Below are 16,850 nucleotides of genomic sequence, written 5' to 3'. Positions count from 1 at the left end.
AGAGTTTTGTCCACTGCCCTAAGCAATTTGCATCAACATCTACATGACTACTCTGCAATTCACACTAAGTGTAAGGTATGGGGTTCATCAAATCACCTTCAGACTATTTCTCTTCCATTCCACTCTCGAACATCGTACAGTAAAAATGGATAGATTACCCACACGGTGAGTCTCCTCTGACCTGGACCTGCGGTTTTGTGGAACTTTCCCAGTATCTATCCCTTTTCCTAGACCTCTCCAGTCCTTTTCCTTATCCCTTCTTCCTTTCCCTTCAACCCTTCTGCCTGAAGAAGGAGCCACTGGCTCCAAAAGCTTTCCAATCACAACAGTCTTTTATGTGCGTGTTCTGCCGCTGCTTGGTGAGTAGATTTTTTCTCTCTCCAATCAAATAATTTTATCAATAATTGATTGTCTTTGTTATTACATACAGTAAAAATGGATACTTAAATTTTTCCGTGCAAGCTCTGGTGTCTCTTGTTTTATTACAATAAATATTTCTTCCTATGTTGGTTGGCATCAACAAAATATTTTCACATTTGTTTGGAGGAGAAAGTTGTTGATTGAAATTTTGTGAAATGATCTTGCCACAATAAAAACTGCCTTTCTTTTAATGACTGCCACACTAACTCACGTATGATATCTGTGACACTCCCCCCCCCCCCCCCCCAAAACCACTCCTCCCCCCCCCCCCCCCCCTCCAACTTCGTGATAATACAGAACAAGTTGCCACTTTTTGAATTTTCTGGATGTTCTCCATCAATCCTATTTGCTACAAATCCCATACCATGCAGTAAGTAATACTCTAGAGGAGGACAAACAAGCATACGGTAAGCACTTTCTTTAGTAGACTTGTTGCATCTTCTATGTGTGTGTGCCAATAACATACAGTCACTGGTTCATTTTCTCCACAATAGTACCTATATAATCATTCCAATTTAAATTGTTCTTAATTTTACCTCTTAGGTATTTAGTTGAATTGACAGCCTTTAGATTTATGTGATTTGCAACCAAAATTTAATGGATTCCTTTTAGTTCTCACGTGGATGACTTCACACTTCTCATTATTTAGAGTCAATTGCCAATTTTTGCACCCTACAGATATTCTGTCTAAACCATTTTGCAATTGGTTTTAGATGGTAAATGACAGTATCATCTGTAAAAAATCTGAGAGGACTGCTTAGAGTGTCTCCTAAATAATCAAAAAATTGTGTTCGTTGTGTAAAGGGCATGAAATAAGAGGAGGGGAGGATGGGAGGGTGTAATGTGTCCATGCCTGTCTTTATTCGATGTACATTAACCTGCAACAACTATGTCAGGTAAATAAAATGTTGAAAATTCCACATATGAGGACAGATTACATTTTTACTTGCTTTACATTGAACAGAAGTAAAACATACAAACAAACAAAGTAAGTAAGCAAAGCAAAGGGCACTGTGCCATGCCCACCTGTATGCACATGTCGAGCAGCAGGCCGGTGTTGCCGCCGAGCGAGGCCTCGTGCCGGCGGAGGTAGTTGAGCAGCGAGCCGTGACGCATGTACTCCGTCACAATATAGATTGGCCGGTGCTTGCTGCACACACCGTACAGCTGGACCAGGTTGAGGTGCTGCAGCCGTGTCATGACCTTAGCCTCCTCAATGAAGTCATCTTCTGACATAGTCCCCTGCTTCATCATCTTTACGGCAACATCTATAGATCCACGCCATTTGCCACGGCGAACGACGCCAAACTGCCCGGAGCCAAGTTCTTCCAACAACATCAGTTCTTGTGGGTCAATCTCCCACTTATCTGTCAAGGAGAGAGGCAGGATAGCTAAATAGTAACTTAGTGCAGCATCAATGTGTGATTGCAGCACAATTACAATACTGCCATTACCAGAAAGTAAAGATATGAGAAGAGAATAAGTTAGCAGCAGATCAGAATGTAGAATTAGTTTTTTTTTTATAGACAATTCAAGCATTATTAAGAAGCCAAGTGAAAATGTGTCAACTGGGAAAATAGATACCCATGTTTTTGTTAATGTTATTAACTGGCTTTCCACAAGCAGTACTGCTTTAAACATTCAAAAAACACCCCTCAGCCAGTTTCGTGCTTTTAAAAATTCTCGACCACTTCTTAATATGGCATACAAATATTGTTACTTAGATTCACAACTCCTTTTGTCATAAGAATAATTGCCAAGCATAACAACAATGGAAATTCCTGGAAGAAATAATATGTAAAATAAGGGAAAGGCAACCACTCACCTATAGTGGACTGATGTGTGGCACATAGAAACACGCAACAGAAAACAGTATTGAGTATTGATAACTCTACACTCACCTGACCAGAAGTACTGTTCTTCCCGCCACTGCATTTCACCAATTCCCTTTCAACCTATCTATTTCCCTTTTTAAATTATCTAACATACCTACTGAATGAAGGGATCCAATACCACACACTTTGATCCACAGAAGACCAGTTTTGTTTTCATGATGATAATATCCTCCTGAGGAGTCCTCAACTGGAGATCAGAACAGGGGACTGTCTTATATTGACCAATACATTATAGCTGTATTCTCCATAGAGAAAACTAACAGCTGTAGTTTTCCTTTGTTTTCAGCCACTCAAAGGGAAGCACAGGAAGGCCATACTGGCTGATGTTACAAGGCCAGGTCAGTAGGTGCCCCTGCAACTGGCGAAAAGGCTACTGTCTCTCTTCAGGAACCATGGATTAGTCTAGTATCTTCATAGATGCCCCTCTGTTATGGTTGCACCTGTGGTACCACTATGCACATCACCGAACCATTTAAGCCACCCCATCTTGGGAAAGTCCATGGTTACGTACCCTGGTGTAATGATAAACACTCCTTCTACTTGGCTAAGTCTACAGTAAATCCAGTTTTCTGTGTGACGACATGAGTGATGGCAGGTACGTACCATGGCTGAGGCCAGCGGTGGCAGGAACAGGGCGGTCACAGGGGCTAGCCTTGAGCCGTGACGCAAGGCCACCACTGTTGTGGCGGTGGTAGTTGACCAGGTCCGGTATGGAGCTGCAGCAGTGCTTCTCGGACAGGAAGAATTCTCCCCGAGAGTTCTGTTTGATGTGATAATGTTTCACGTGGGGATGAGGACTGTAAAGAAATAGTACCTGTAAGTAGTGTCTGCATCACTCACACACACACACACACACACACACACACACACACACACACACACACACAAAAACAAACAAACAAACAAACAAAAACTACATGTACATTCTGGAAATTTGTAAGTGTGAGTATGTCATGTCGGATACAGAGTAAGTGAATATATAAAACACAAACAGTAATAACTACAACAAGCACACAATGTTAATAACAACCATGCTACAAAAACACACATTATCAGACATTTCTTCCTTTAATTAAAGCCAATGCTTGGTACTAGTAGACTTCTTTTGACTCGACATGATATCTTTCTCTGGGATAATCTACATTTTAGATCATCATTGCTTCACCTGTCATGTTATTTTGCTTGCAGGGCAGTAGAACTCCTTAACTTTGTCACCAATTTTGATGTTAAGTTTCTCAGTAATCTCATTTCGCTACCCTTAATTACTGTCACCTTTCTTTGATTTACTCTCGGAATACATTCTGTAATCATTAGATGTTTATTTCATTCAACAGGACCTGCAATTCCCCCTTACTTTCACTGAGGATATCGATATTATCAGCAAATTTTATTACTGATGTCCTTTCACCGTGAATTTCTATCTCCCTCGTGAACCTTTCTTTTATTTCTATCACAGCTTCTTCAGTATATACATTCAACATGAGGGGCTAAAACTGCACCCTGTCTCAAATCCTTTCCAAGCCATGCATTTTGTTCTTGGTCTCCCATTCTCATTGTTCCTTCTTGGTTCTCATACATCTATACTACTATTTAAAGACAAGGCATTTTTAACATTGTTATCAAAAATCTCAAAAAGTTCTTGACCAATTTACTTCATATTTGCACATGATGTTCTAATAAACATAATGATGGATATTGACTGTATGGTATACAAACATGCAGTGCTTTGAAAATGTGCAGTTTTCTTCCTTGGAGTCAATTTTAAATAAAACATTAGTTTTATTTATGGCTTATAGAGGCTGATATCTGCATGCAGTCTGGAGCATTTCATTCACAGACATTTTGAGGCTGGATGAGATGTGGGTTAATGTGTGTCACACACTGACAAAGGGATGGACAGATCACATAGCACGATGAATGATGAAAGCACTAATAGGCAAAGGTGGCAAGATAATCATCCTCCATGTTGCCTCTGCTAGCAGTTTCATTGGAAACTATTTATTGCTGTTCCATTCCAGGAAGCAAGATGACTGTCATGAGAAAACGAACACCAAAGTTTTAACGGAGTGGTTTCCTGCAAAATATTCCTCCAAATTTGACAATAGTAATGGACAACACATCATACCACCCTGTTGTGATGGATAAAGTTCCAACAATGAACTGGAGGAAAGAGGATACTTTGCTCCAAGTGCAAAGATATGTTCCATCAAATAAAATTGAACCTGGCATGAATAAGGCAGAGTTAATGGAACTTGTCATGCTTTACAACGCAGTAACTCCACACAATAAGGATGACTAGCGGCTAATGATAAAGGCTTCCTCCATATCATATGTGTAAAAACAAGACTGAGTATATATGGGCCCATGTGAATGGGGGGTGGGTGAGGAGGGGGCGGGGGGGGGGGGGGGGGGGGCCGACGACACAAACAAACAAGAATTTTACACTCAATGAGGTTGAAATGCTGCTGAAAGAAGTCACTGCAAATGTTACCCCACAGAACTGGTCTCGAGTTATCAACAACACCAAGAAGTATCAACAATGTAGGAGAGGCAGAATGCTACTTACCGTAAAGAAGACATGTTAAGTTGCAGACAGCCACAATTAAAAGACACTCACACAAAGCTTTCGGCCACAGCCTACATCATCAAAAGAGAAACACATCATTCATGCACGCACACAAGCACTAGAATGCCATAGTTGATACGGATTCTTGGAGGACTGCTAGAGGAACAGATTGAAGAGATGGTAATTTCAGTCTGCTCCTGTAGCAGTTCTGGGTCCAAGGAAGAGGACACTGATGGTTCTTCCCTTGCAGTCACACCAGTTACACAATAATGGTGAGTATGTGTAAAAGATCCATTGCTATAATTGTTCTGTTCAGTATTATTGTTTCTTTAACATTAAAGAATATTTGCCTGGCAGCCAGCTGATGGTTGGGACCTAAGGTAAGCGTGGTGATATTGCCACCTGCTGGCACACTCAGCACATTCTGGCAACTATGTTTCCCTCCACTCACTCCATTCTGAACTGTCAAAAGTCACAATTTATTTCAAACACACAAAGTCACAGTTTATTTTAAACACACGATGAGTATAGTGTCACCAATGTTAGTTTTCATACTTTTCTGAGTTGTATCCCATGTATCTGTTAATTAAGTCATTAGTTACATGCATCTCAACTGCTTCTTTAATGACGACATCCAGTAGGTGGAGGCAGATGAGAGGACCTCGGTCTCTCTCTCTACCACGTCAAGACATTGTTTGGCAACAACAGATTTTTCTCGTTACCTCAGTCTGGAGTTATGTATGTGCATTGTATCTGTCTTAACTTTGCAATACAGCTGACGAATGCAAAATTTCCCACACTCGCATGGAATTTTATACATCCAGGGTCTCCATAGTCCTGTTTCATCTTTAATGAAACCCAGAATCATTTGCACTCATGCAGAAAGGCGAAAGGCACACTTCATTCAATGTTTCTTGAATAACCCGTCGATCTATAATTCTCCACTTCCATGGTGAAGCAGATGCTTTGATAGAGGGTGTTAAAATTTCTCAAAAATTCTGTTCCATGTGGCCATAATGCAAATGTATCTTCAAAAACATTTAGGTTTCAAAACTGCAACTTGAGTGCTTTGTCCTCCAAGAGTTATATAAAATGTTTTGCTGCAATGGGAGACAGCAACACTTTCAGTTGCTCAAAATATTAGTCACTTAATAAAAAGTAATGTGATGTAAGCACATGTTTGAAAAGAAGTAAGACATCCTCTTCCACCTTAGCTCTTATTAGTTGCAGTGAATCCATCAGAGGCACTCGTGAAAACAGAGAGACACATTGCAATTCACTCATACACTGGCTGGTTTGAGATACAGGTTTTTCAGTTGCTGTATAAAATCTATCAAGTCTCAAATAGGGTGTGCACATTTCCCTAATAAAGGACTTATACTTTTCAAGCCCTTTTTCAGTTGGTCAAGAAACTGCCTGGATGGGTGGAGTGTGGACGTCTTCCATTGAACTGAACCTGTTGGATCCTTCTGGAAATGATCTTACAATAAATCCTGCAGCAAATCCATCATCTTGCCAAAATAAAATGTTGTAGAAGAATGGGAGTGTTTCCCTTGTTAGCAAATGAAATTACTATTTCTGTGTCTTCTCTTGAAGAAAGGAGTGCTTTTCTTTCCTCAGTGGTGACTTCCAGCTTGGATGAAGGTGATCTAGTTGTGGCCCTACTGGTCTCTCTGTCTTTCTTCAGCAGTCTCACAGGATGTTTCAAGAAACCCTGCTCGAAGGCATTCATAAAATCTTTGATGGGCAAGGTCTTTGGGCTGGGAATAAAATACAGTCTCTTCTTAAACATAAATATCACAGTGGGTTAACTCTGGAATCAAACACAGTGCATCTGTATAGTTCATCTCGTTGCAATGATTAGTGTTTAAGGGGATGGAGGGGATGGAAGTTAGAAGTTTGATGTGCCATTACTTGCTGCGGCACCCAGTCCACAAGCAACCATGTAGCACTGGCCACCCACTCTCAGGAATTCACTGACAGACATGACAAGATATTAAAATGAAGTGAAAGCAAACGTCTGGAGACTATGTAGTCATTTTCGCACTCAATGGAACAGCAGGTCATGGCATGTCAATCTTTCACGTTCCTTACATCCTACATGTCGATCATCATAAGAAGATAAACTATGCAGACACATTGTGTTTAATTTTACAGATAAGCCACTGAATGATGCTGTGATATCAATGCTGGAGGGACAAAAATTTTGTGCCCACTCTAAAGACATTGCCCATCAAAGATTTAGTGCTCTTGAGCAGTGTGTTGAAACTTCCCAGTGAGACTGCAGAAGAAATAAGGCAGAAGACTTGCAGGTCCATAACTAGGATGTCTGCTCCCAAGCAGAATATCACCACTGAGGAGAGAAAACTGCTCCGTTACATTAAGAGAAGACACAGAAATAGTAATCTCACTTGTTGACAGGGGAAATGCACAACATCTTACAGTGTGTTTCAAAAAGGACTTTACAACTTCAAAAATTCATATAAATTAATTCATAGTACCTACAGAGATGACTGAAGTGTAGGGAAATATATCAAGTTTTGTCTCAAGTATTTTGCTAGTGCCAAATTGCACCTCAAGGAGCACTAGTGGCAGTTGCATTAAAGATGACTGCCTTCACTGGACCCAAGCACGCTAGCTGTGTGTTTTGGTTCAAATAATCGAAGTCGGCGACAACAGTTCAGCATAATTTCTGTACTGAGTACGCTAAAGATCTTTCTAGTAGGCCTACAATTTATTAGTGGCACAAATGTCTTGTAGAAACAGGGCGCTCGGTAAGACACGGGAAATCATCAGGTCGTCCAAGCACACCTAATGATGTTGTCGAGCGAGAGAGACAACGTTTTGTCAACAGCCCTACGAAATTGACCCGGGACGCATCTCGTGAATTTCAAATCCCACATACAACTGTTTGGCATTTGTTGGGAAACCATTTGCATTTGAAACCGTACAGTTTGAGTAAGTTACACCTGCAATGCTACAGCGAGTTTGGGAAGAAATTGACTTCCAATGGGATGTGTGCAGGATAACCAATGGGAGCCACTCACAACATCTTTACTTTAACGAAAACAAATTGATGTGTTTCCCTACAAAATAACACTAAACCCAGCTCTATATCTTCTTTCAATAAATTTATATGAATTTTTAAAGATGTAAAGTCCTGTTTGAAACACCCTGTACTTTGGCAAGATGATGAATATAATGCAAGATTCATAGATGCCTCCAGAAGGATCCAGCAGATGCAGTACAACAGAAGACACCCACACTCTTCTGAAAATGAGTTTAAGGGTACAAGTGCCAGCTCTACATTGACTTTACAGCCTGCCAAAGATACATAAAGAAAATCAGCTTCACCCCATACTGAGAAATAGAGGAGCCCCAATGAAAACATCTAGCTTCTCTTTTGAGCCATTTAGTAGGGAAATATGAACGCCATATTCGAAATTCAGCAAATTTTATATGGCAACTGAAGAAGTGGTGTGCCTCAAACCAACAGTGCATTTCAATGCAGACTCTTTCTTCACATGAATGCCTCTGATGGATTAACTATAAGGGACTATCCTGGAACCCAGTATCAGTTGCAGGTTGCCTGCCTAACGGCATCCAAAGGAAGCAAATTTGATTTTCAATATTTTGTGCAATTACTGACAGAATTTCAAAATTTATATTATTGTCATAATCTACTCACTAAGGGTAAAATCTTAAGTCAGAAACTGTGTGCATCCTGAGGCAGCGTAGTTGACGGCGTGCAAATACCAGGACTCGAATATCCAATATTTGAGAATGAGAAAATTTCTTCTTCTAACAAATCTTATGCATATATACTGAACAAAAGCGCTGGCAGGTCGATAGACTCACAAACAAACACAAATCGACCTGCCAGCACTTTTGTTCGGTAAGTCACCTCATCTTTGTTTTATATATAATTTTTCCCACGTGGAATGTTTCCTTCCATTATATTGAAATCTTATGCATAATTTGAAAAGTATTCAAAACTACTAGTATTTGACATGGGAACATTTATAGATTTCTACATTTTCACTGTTCAAACAGTAAAACTTTAGCATCGGACACGGTGTTTTAATTTATTACTTCCTTACTACTGACTACTCACAACACAGTTTACAGACATTATCCACATACACCACCAAATGTAGCTGCACAATTATATCATTGTACAACACACAGTTCAGGAGATATCATGTCATATACATTGAGAGGCACAAAAAACCAGTTTTGCTTAAAACAGAGCACAAATTATATTCATGCAGTGTTTCTCATTATGAGAGAACTTAATGTCTTCTGACAAACTTGAAGCTTAGTAACTCATTTGCAAAAGAATTAGACATTTGAAGCTGTTTTATACATAAGCAGAGCTAAGCTGGAACAGCTTTGGTGTGACGGTACATGTGTTGGACTGCTGTTGGAATTGCTCGTCAATATTTTATAAAGTTTTAGCCTTCAGTTACTTATTTCAAAGTTTATTTGTGTTAATATTTGCTTTAATGTAACTTATTAGTGGATTTTCATTAATCTCAGTCTTTCTTCCTGTGTTATTGACTCAAGTGTCTGTTATTTGTGAGTGTGCTTACGTCATTCATCCAAGCCTCACGCTTCAGTAGTGTGTTTACATTTTGCGGCATGCAGTTGTAGCTGTAGCAATTATAAAGCTAAATACTGACACTGTTATTTGTGCACTGTTATGCAGTTATTAAATTTAATTGTTTTCAGTGGTTGTTCGTGCTGTTTGTGGCGAAATAACAATTTAATAAACTTTTGGAAACATTTGCTCGCTGTGTGTTTTTACACTTTTCTGTGTGTTGAAGTCGTTTAGTAAATTTCGTGCTTTAGTTTTCAGCTGACGTTTCTTATTGTTCCTAGTGGAAATATTTCAGTAAAATTTTCATTTAGTGTTTTAACTTCGTTGAGTGCTTCAGTGGCCGCTTTTTGGTTTTAGCTAATAATTTTGTGAAGTTTTGTTGGTACTGGTATTAGCTGTGGTGTAGTAGTATTTATACAAGGAGTTGCTTTCTTAGTAGACAGAGAATTTTGAGACTGCTACTGTTAGTTCTATAAATAGTTCTACTGGTGAAACTGAACTTAGGTAACACAGACTTATAGTTTTTTCCAGAAACTGTAAAATTTTACCACAAGTGAGAAGTGTGGGCTGTATCATAGGTTGGTGAGTAGTGGGTTATGGGTGGGATTTGTTCAAAGCATTTTCATTGGGGGAATGCAGTGGGGAAGCCAGTGGGCATTCTAGCAAGATCCTCTCCTGGGATGCATAGTCTGTAGTAGAAATAAGTTGATAGAGGAGCAGGAGCATAAGATCTGTGCCCTTCAGGTGCAATTACAATGCACAAAGGAGGAACTAGATACGTTGAGGAGGGTGAAAGGTGGTGGAGAATGGGAACTGGCAATTGGCAAGAAGGCAGCTAGGGGGAGGAGGTGGTATTCAGGCAGTTTTACTTTGCGTATATGCAATAGATTTGACCAGCTGTCAGAGTTGAGTGGAGAGGAGCCTCTCGTAGCTGTAGATGTAGGGAACATGCAGCAGTCCTCAGCAGTTAGGAGGCCTAGGTCAGTTGTAAAGTCCAACAGAAAGAAGAAGGTTCTGCTGCTAGGTAGTTCACATGGTAGAGGTGTGGGCCAGCAGTTCCAGAAAGTGTTGGGGAGCGAGTACCAGATCACCAGCATTGTGAAACCTAGTGCAGGGTTGGCTCAGTTGACTGACAGCATAGGGGAGTTAGGAGGAATTTTACAGAGGAGGATTAGGTAGTGATAGTGAATGGAGCAGTAAATAGTCTTGATAGGGATGGGGAATATGATGTAGATGGTGACCTGGCAAAGGTAGCTAATCATACTGGTGGCACTAATGTGCATTTTGTGAAACTGTTTCAGCGTCATGATCGGCCTCATCTTGATGCGGCTATTAGGCGCGTTAACATGGTGCTGGAGAGGATGCTGATGGCAGAGGAGGAGGAGGAGGAGGAGGAGGATATTGGTGTTTAATGTCCCGTCGACAACGAGGTCATTAGAGATGGAGCACAAGCTCAGATTAGGGAAGGATGGGGAAGGAACTCGGCCGTGCCCTTTCAAAGGAACCATCCTGGCATTTGCCTGGAGTGATCTAGGAAAATCACGGAACACCTAAATCAGGATGGCCGGACGCAGGATTGAACTGACGTCCTCCCGAATACAAGTCCAGTGTGCTAACCACTGTGCCACCTCGTTCAGTGATGGCAGAGGGCATAGCTCGCATTTCAGTGGTGACAGTTGGGTCTATCAGTAGAACGGGTTTCACTAGGCATGGCCTGCACCTCAATAGGTATGAGAAGAGGAGGCTGACAAAGCTTATAGGTGACAGTGTAGTGGGTGGTGGTGGGATCACTCATGGAAAAATTCCTGCAGTAGTTGGTGTTAGAGCTGCACCTTTTTTTAGATTGAAGTCAGCTGACAGTTAGAGGGACTTCCTTTAAGCAGGTATACCTAAGGGCTCACCTTCAGAAGACGTCATGTTTCCAAGTAGACAAGGAATTAGCATATTTCATCAAAATATAAGAGGTCTTAGAGATAAAGTTAGTGAACTGCTTATAGATGTCGACTCTGAAATTAATGGTATATTGGAGCACCACTTAAATAACTTGACAATTCAGAGGCTTCCTGTACCAGGATACAGATTATCTGGCTGTTTTCAAGAAGTTCCTTGCGGGGTGGGGGAGTGGCTATGTACGTAAAAAACAGTATTCCATTTGAGTCCATAGACGTATCATGGCCCTGCACTGAACAGATACTTGAATGTTGTGCCAGGGCAGTTGAATATAGTGAAAGTAAACTTCTAATTGTTGTTGTTTATAGGTCCCCTAGCTCTGACTTCAGAGCATTTCTGCTCAAGCTAGAGAGGGTTCTTGATTCACTTTGAAGGAAGTACCAGAAATTAGTTATATGTGGAGACTTCAATATAAATTTTGTATATGATGGTGCAAGAAAAAGAATGCTGATAGATCTCGTAAATTCATATGCTCTGGTGCAGACTGTGATTTTTCTGAGTAGGGTGCAGGGGAACAGTAGCACAGCCATAGACAATATTTTTATTCATTCTTCATTACTAGATGGTCATCCTGTTAGTAAAAGGTTGAATGGCCTTTCAGACCATGATGCACAAATTTTAACACTAAAAGGCTTTTGTACTTAAACAAATGTCACATATAATTACAAACTATGTAAGAAAGTGAATCCAACAGCACTGGAGAGTTTTTTAAACCTTGTCAAGGAACAAGAGTGGTAGGATGTTTATAGTGCTGATAACACAGATGATAAATATAATGCTTTCCTTAACACATTTCTCATGCTGTTTTAGTGTTTCTTTCCACTGGAATGTTCTAAACGGGGTACTACCAGTGGCTGACTAGTGGGATAAGGATATCATGTAGAATAAAGCAGGAATTATATCAAAATGTTAGAAGTAGTCACAATCAAGCTACAGTAGCCTATTATAAACAGTATTGTAAGGTGCTTAAAATGTGGTATGCAAATAGAATAGCAAATTCACAGGAAAAAATTAAAACCATATGGTCAGTTGTGAAGGAAGTGCCTGGTCAGCAGCACAATGTTGACGATATAAAGTCAGTTTGCAGTAAAAATATTTCTGTTACTGATAAATCAGATATATGTACAGTTTTAGCAATCATTTTCTGAGCACTGCTTGTGAATTAAATAAAAATTTATAGTTTCTACAGGGAATCATATAACTTTCTTGGCAAATGCCTTTCCGAGATTGATGTCTGAAATACTACTCTGTGATACAGACAAGGGGGAGATTGAGTCAATACTTAAATCACTGAATACTAAGGACTCTCATGGATATGACGGAGCACCTAGCAGAATATTAAAGTACCGTGCTGGGCATGTTAGCCCTGTATTTAGCCATATTTATAATTTTTCCTTTAGGAATGGTCAGTTTCCTGAACGATTAAAGTACTCAGTAGGAAAGCTGTTTTATAAAAAGGGAGAAAGGGACAATTCAGAAAATTTAGACATCTTTCTACACCATCAGTGCTTGCTAAAGGTATTGAAAAGGCTGTGTAGGTAAGGATAATCGATCATTTTATATCACACGATTTGCTATCAAAGGTACGTTGGTGAATAACTGAAAATGCTATATTCTCTTTTCTCTGTGGGGTACTGGATGGGTTAAACAAAAAGTTTTGAATGGTAGGCATATTTTTATTTATTTAACTATGGCGTTTGATTGTGTTGATCACAAAATATTGCTTCAGAAGTTGAACTATTACGGAATACGGGGAGTATCTCACAATTGGTTCACCTCTTACTTTAGCAACAGACAGCAAAGGGGTCAGTATTCACAATGTTGAGAATGGCTGTGATGTGGGTTTGAGTGGGGTATGGGCAAGTGGAGGGGGTGGGAGTGGGGGGTGGGGGGGAGTGCCCCAGGGATCAGTGTTGGGGTCACTCCTATTACTTATTTATATAAATGATATATGCCCTCTAGTATTACGGGTAACTCTAAAATATTTTTGTTTGCTGACAACACTAACTTGATAGTACAGGATGTTGTGTGCAACATTGGCCCAGTTTCAAATAGTGCAGCTCATAACCTAAGATTAATTAAAGACAAATTTGTTTACCAAATCGACAAAAATAACTTCACGTTCTGCAAGGCAATCAATACCTGACTCCCAAAAACCCGAAAATAAAATAAAATCAGAAAACTGAGACTAATAACGTATTTTAGCCTTCCATAATTATGTTAATATTTTAATTCCCTTTATAGCTCCTGGCTACAGAAATCTGTTTTGTTTTTGAGAGCTGTAAACCAAGAGGAAACAGCAAACTAAACGTAAACACGGTTCACGTGGAGACTAGCCCTCATACTCTACAACTCAAGCTGCTCTGCGCATGCACGAATCTGGAGCTCGGATGTGTCCGAAAAATGTTTGCGGGTAGCACCTGGCTACTTGTTTCTACTGCTGATACAGCCCATGTCTAGTTACCTTGGATACAGCTAACAGCCACACTTCAAGTAGCTAGAAGCGTGAGAAGGTACTGCTCATACGCGACTCAACTGCGCATGTGCGTAAGCCCATAGGCAACTTCTCAAACGAACCTAATGTTAACCATTGTGATTTCATGCCCACTGGAAGCAGTTTGTTGTTATAAATTATTGCAGTCTTCGTCCTAAAGCCTTCAACACATTTTGCTGTTGGCAGGCCTTCGTGTGTGTACTGTGTTTTGTAGTTGTAAATAGCGCATTTCCATTGCAACATCAGGTTTTTTTTTTTTTTTTAATATTTTATTGCTGCAGTATTATATTGCAGTAATGGCCTAAAGTAAAATTCTTTGTGAGAGTATCAGTCCTTAACAGTCAAAACTACAAAAATTTAACTGAAAACTAAAACAACAAAACATTCCCAGAATTCTTAAAAATTCTCGGGTTTTTCCCAGTTTTCTCCCGGATGAAAAAATTCCTGGGTTTTCCCAAGATTTCCCAGAATGTACACACCCTGTTTTAAAACATGTGCTTATGTCAAGTTACTTTTTTAATCACCAATATTTTGAGCAAACTTAACAGTGTTGCTTTGGATAGCAATTAAGCCAGTAATGTAAGACTTCAAGGACAAAGCACTCCAGCCAGCAGTTTTGAAACCAAAATGTTTTTGGAACTATGTAGACATTATCTCTCTGTTATGGCCACATGGAACAGCAATGCTTCTTCCATGTTTGGAACATCTTGACTCTCTCCAAGCACCTGCTTCACCATGCAAATGGGGACCTCCCATTTCTGGATATCATGGTTCACAGAAAGAAGATGACTCCTAGTGTCACTGTGTGTTTCATGATACTACACACAATGACCCGTATCTATGAGCTATGAGCTGTGTATTACAGACAACAGCTATCTCAGATACAGAGAGCTTATCAGCTGAGCTTAGCCACCTCTGTGTTTGATCAAAGCAGCATATGTCTCTGGCTTCTAATGTGGCAAAATGTAAGTTAATGCAGTGGAGTAGGAAGAACAAATCCTTAATGTTCAGATATAATATTACTAGCATCCTGCTTGACACAATCAAGTCATTTAAATGTCTAGGCATAACATTGTGAAGCAATATAAAATGGAATGAGCATGTGAGGATTGTGGTAGGCAAGCAAATGGTTGACTCTGGTTTACTGGTAGAATTTTAGGAAAGTGTCGTTCATCTGTAAAGGAAACTGCATATAGGATGCCAGTGAGGCCTATTCTTGAGTAATGCTTGAGTGTTTGGGATCCGTACCAGGTCAGATTGAAATAAGGCATCGAAGCAATTCAGAAGTGAGCTGCTACATTTGTTATTAGCAGGTTCAATCAGCATGAAAGTGTTACAGATACACTTTGGGAGCTCAGGTAGGAATCCTTGGAGGAGAAAACACATTCATTTTGAAGAATGCTACTGAGAAACTTTAGAGAATGGGCATTTGAAGCTGACTGCAGAACGATCCGACTGCTGCTAACATACATTTTGCATAGGGACCACAAAGATAAGATACAAGAAATTAGGGCTCATATGGAGCCATATAAACAGTTATTTTTCCCTCGCTGTATCTGCGAGTGGAACAGGAAATGACTAGTTGTGGTACAGGGTACCCTCTGCCACATATTGTATGGTTCTTTGCAGAGTCTGTGTGTAGATATGCAGATGTAGATGTCTCTAGAAACATTATGTAGGCTTGACTAAAGGCATGAAATACATTCAAACAGTGAAATAGTAAACTAGAACTGATTGCATTAATATCCTGTAAGCTATGTCCTTTACAGATACATTGCTCTTTCCCAGACCCATTTCAACAAATCTGTGTTGGCCTTTCACCACGTCTATGTTCACCCCATTTTATACCATTTCTTAAAATAATGCCTAAATATATAAATAATGTAGTTTGCTTCTTATGTCCACAACAGATCTTGTAACCTGATAGTACATCATTCTCTCTCTTTGTTCTGGGTGTTATCTTATGCTTATGCATATTTAAAGAGAGCTGCCATTTGTTACACCAAGTGGAAATTTTGTTCCAGCTTTTCTACAGTTCATTATGACTATCCAACAAAATTTCTCTGTATATACTGTCACAATCCATATATAAATGAACTGCCATGACACTCAAAGAAAATGCATTAGAACATGAAGCAGAGACTGCTACAATGTTTGGTAAGTGTGTCAAACAAAAAAATAGTGATAAAGAACTTGATATCCACTTACAGTTGGATACAATTACTGATCATAGCAAGGATAGTACTGAAAAAATGAAGTGCCTAAATGTCATATGCTCCTGTGGCAGCCATCAAAACAAACATTCCAAACTGCATTCACACTGAAGAATGCACCATATTCACAAAAGAACCCACAGAAATGTCCGAGACACAGAAGAAAAGAATTCTTGTGCTAATGGATAGTCATAGAAGGTATTCACATAATTTGATTAGCTCTGAACCAGATGATACACATGCAGAGTGAAGTATCATAAAGGCAGGTGCGCCATTATATGAGGTGACAAAAAACGTAATAAAACTGACTGAAGATTTCAGTCAAAAGGATACAGTAATAGTTCTAGTGGGAACAAATGACATTGACAACACTTTTAACTGCAGCAGTATTACAAACATTGCAGTCACAGTACTTCCTCCATTAGTCATAAGATCAATATAATTTTCAGTACAGTACCGGACAGACATGACACACCAGAACTAAATAAATAAGAGTATTAAATTATTTAATAGAATGCTTGTCTCCTATGTAGGTAACTCCAATTTCAACAAATGCAGGGCAGCTTTTAATTTTGAAACTGAGAGACTAATGAGATTCTATTTTAATATTCATGGGCTGCGTATCAATGGGCTAGGCAAAGAAAAGATTTCCTCCAGGTATCCACAAATAATAAAAAACAGGACAAAGTTCACTCAACACAGAAAAATCAAA

At 39.6% G+C, this 16,850-nt stretch overlaps 1 protein-coding gene across 2 annotated transcripts in view; it reads right to left on the bottom strand.

Moving 5' to 3' along the window:
• Positions 1 to 16,850, bottom strand: part of LOC124621936 (tyrosine-protein kinase Btk29A) — a 380,429-nt gene that overhangs the window by 14,210 nt on the left and 349,369 nt on the right. For both annotated transcript variants that reach the window (XM_047147446.1, XM_047147445.1), the window contains exons 7-8: positions 2,919 to 3,112; positions 1,447 to 1,787 (exon numbers count right to left, since the gene is read on the bottom strand). In XM_047147446.1, the coding sequence (XP_047003402.1) occupies positions 1,447 to 1,787; positions 2,919 to 3,112 (535 nt within the window). The remainder of the gene's footprint in view (positions 1 to 1,446; positions 1,788 to 2,918; positions 3,113 to 16,850) is intronic.

This window comes from Schistocerca americana, chromosome 7 (genome assembly GCF_021461395.2).
Source record: "Schistocerca americana isolate TAMUIC-IGC-003095 chromosome 7, iqSchAmer2.1, whole genome shotgun sequence".
In the NCBI taxonomy this organism is placed as follows: Eukaryota; Metazoa; Arthropoda; class Insecta; order Orthoptera; family Acrididae; genus Schistocerca; species Schistocerca americana.
This window is presented reverse-complemented; position numbering and strand designations above follow the sequence as displayed.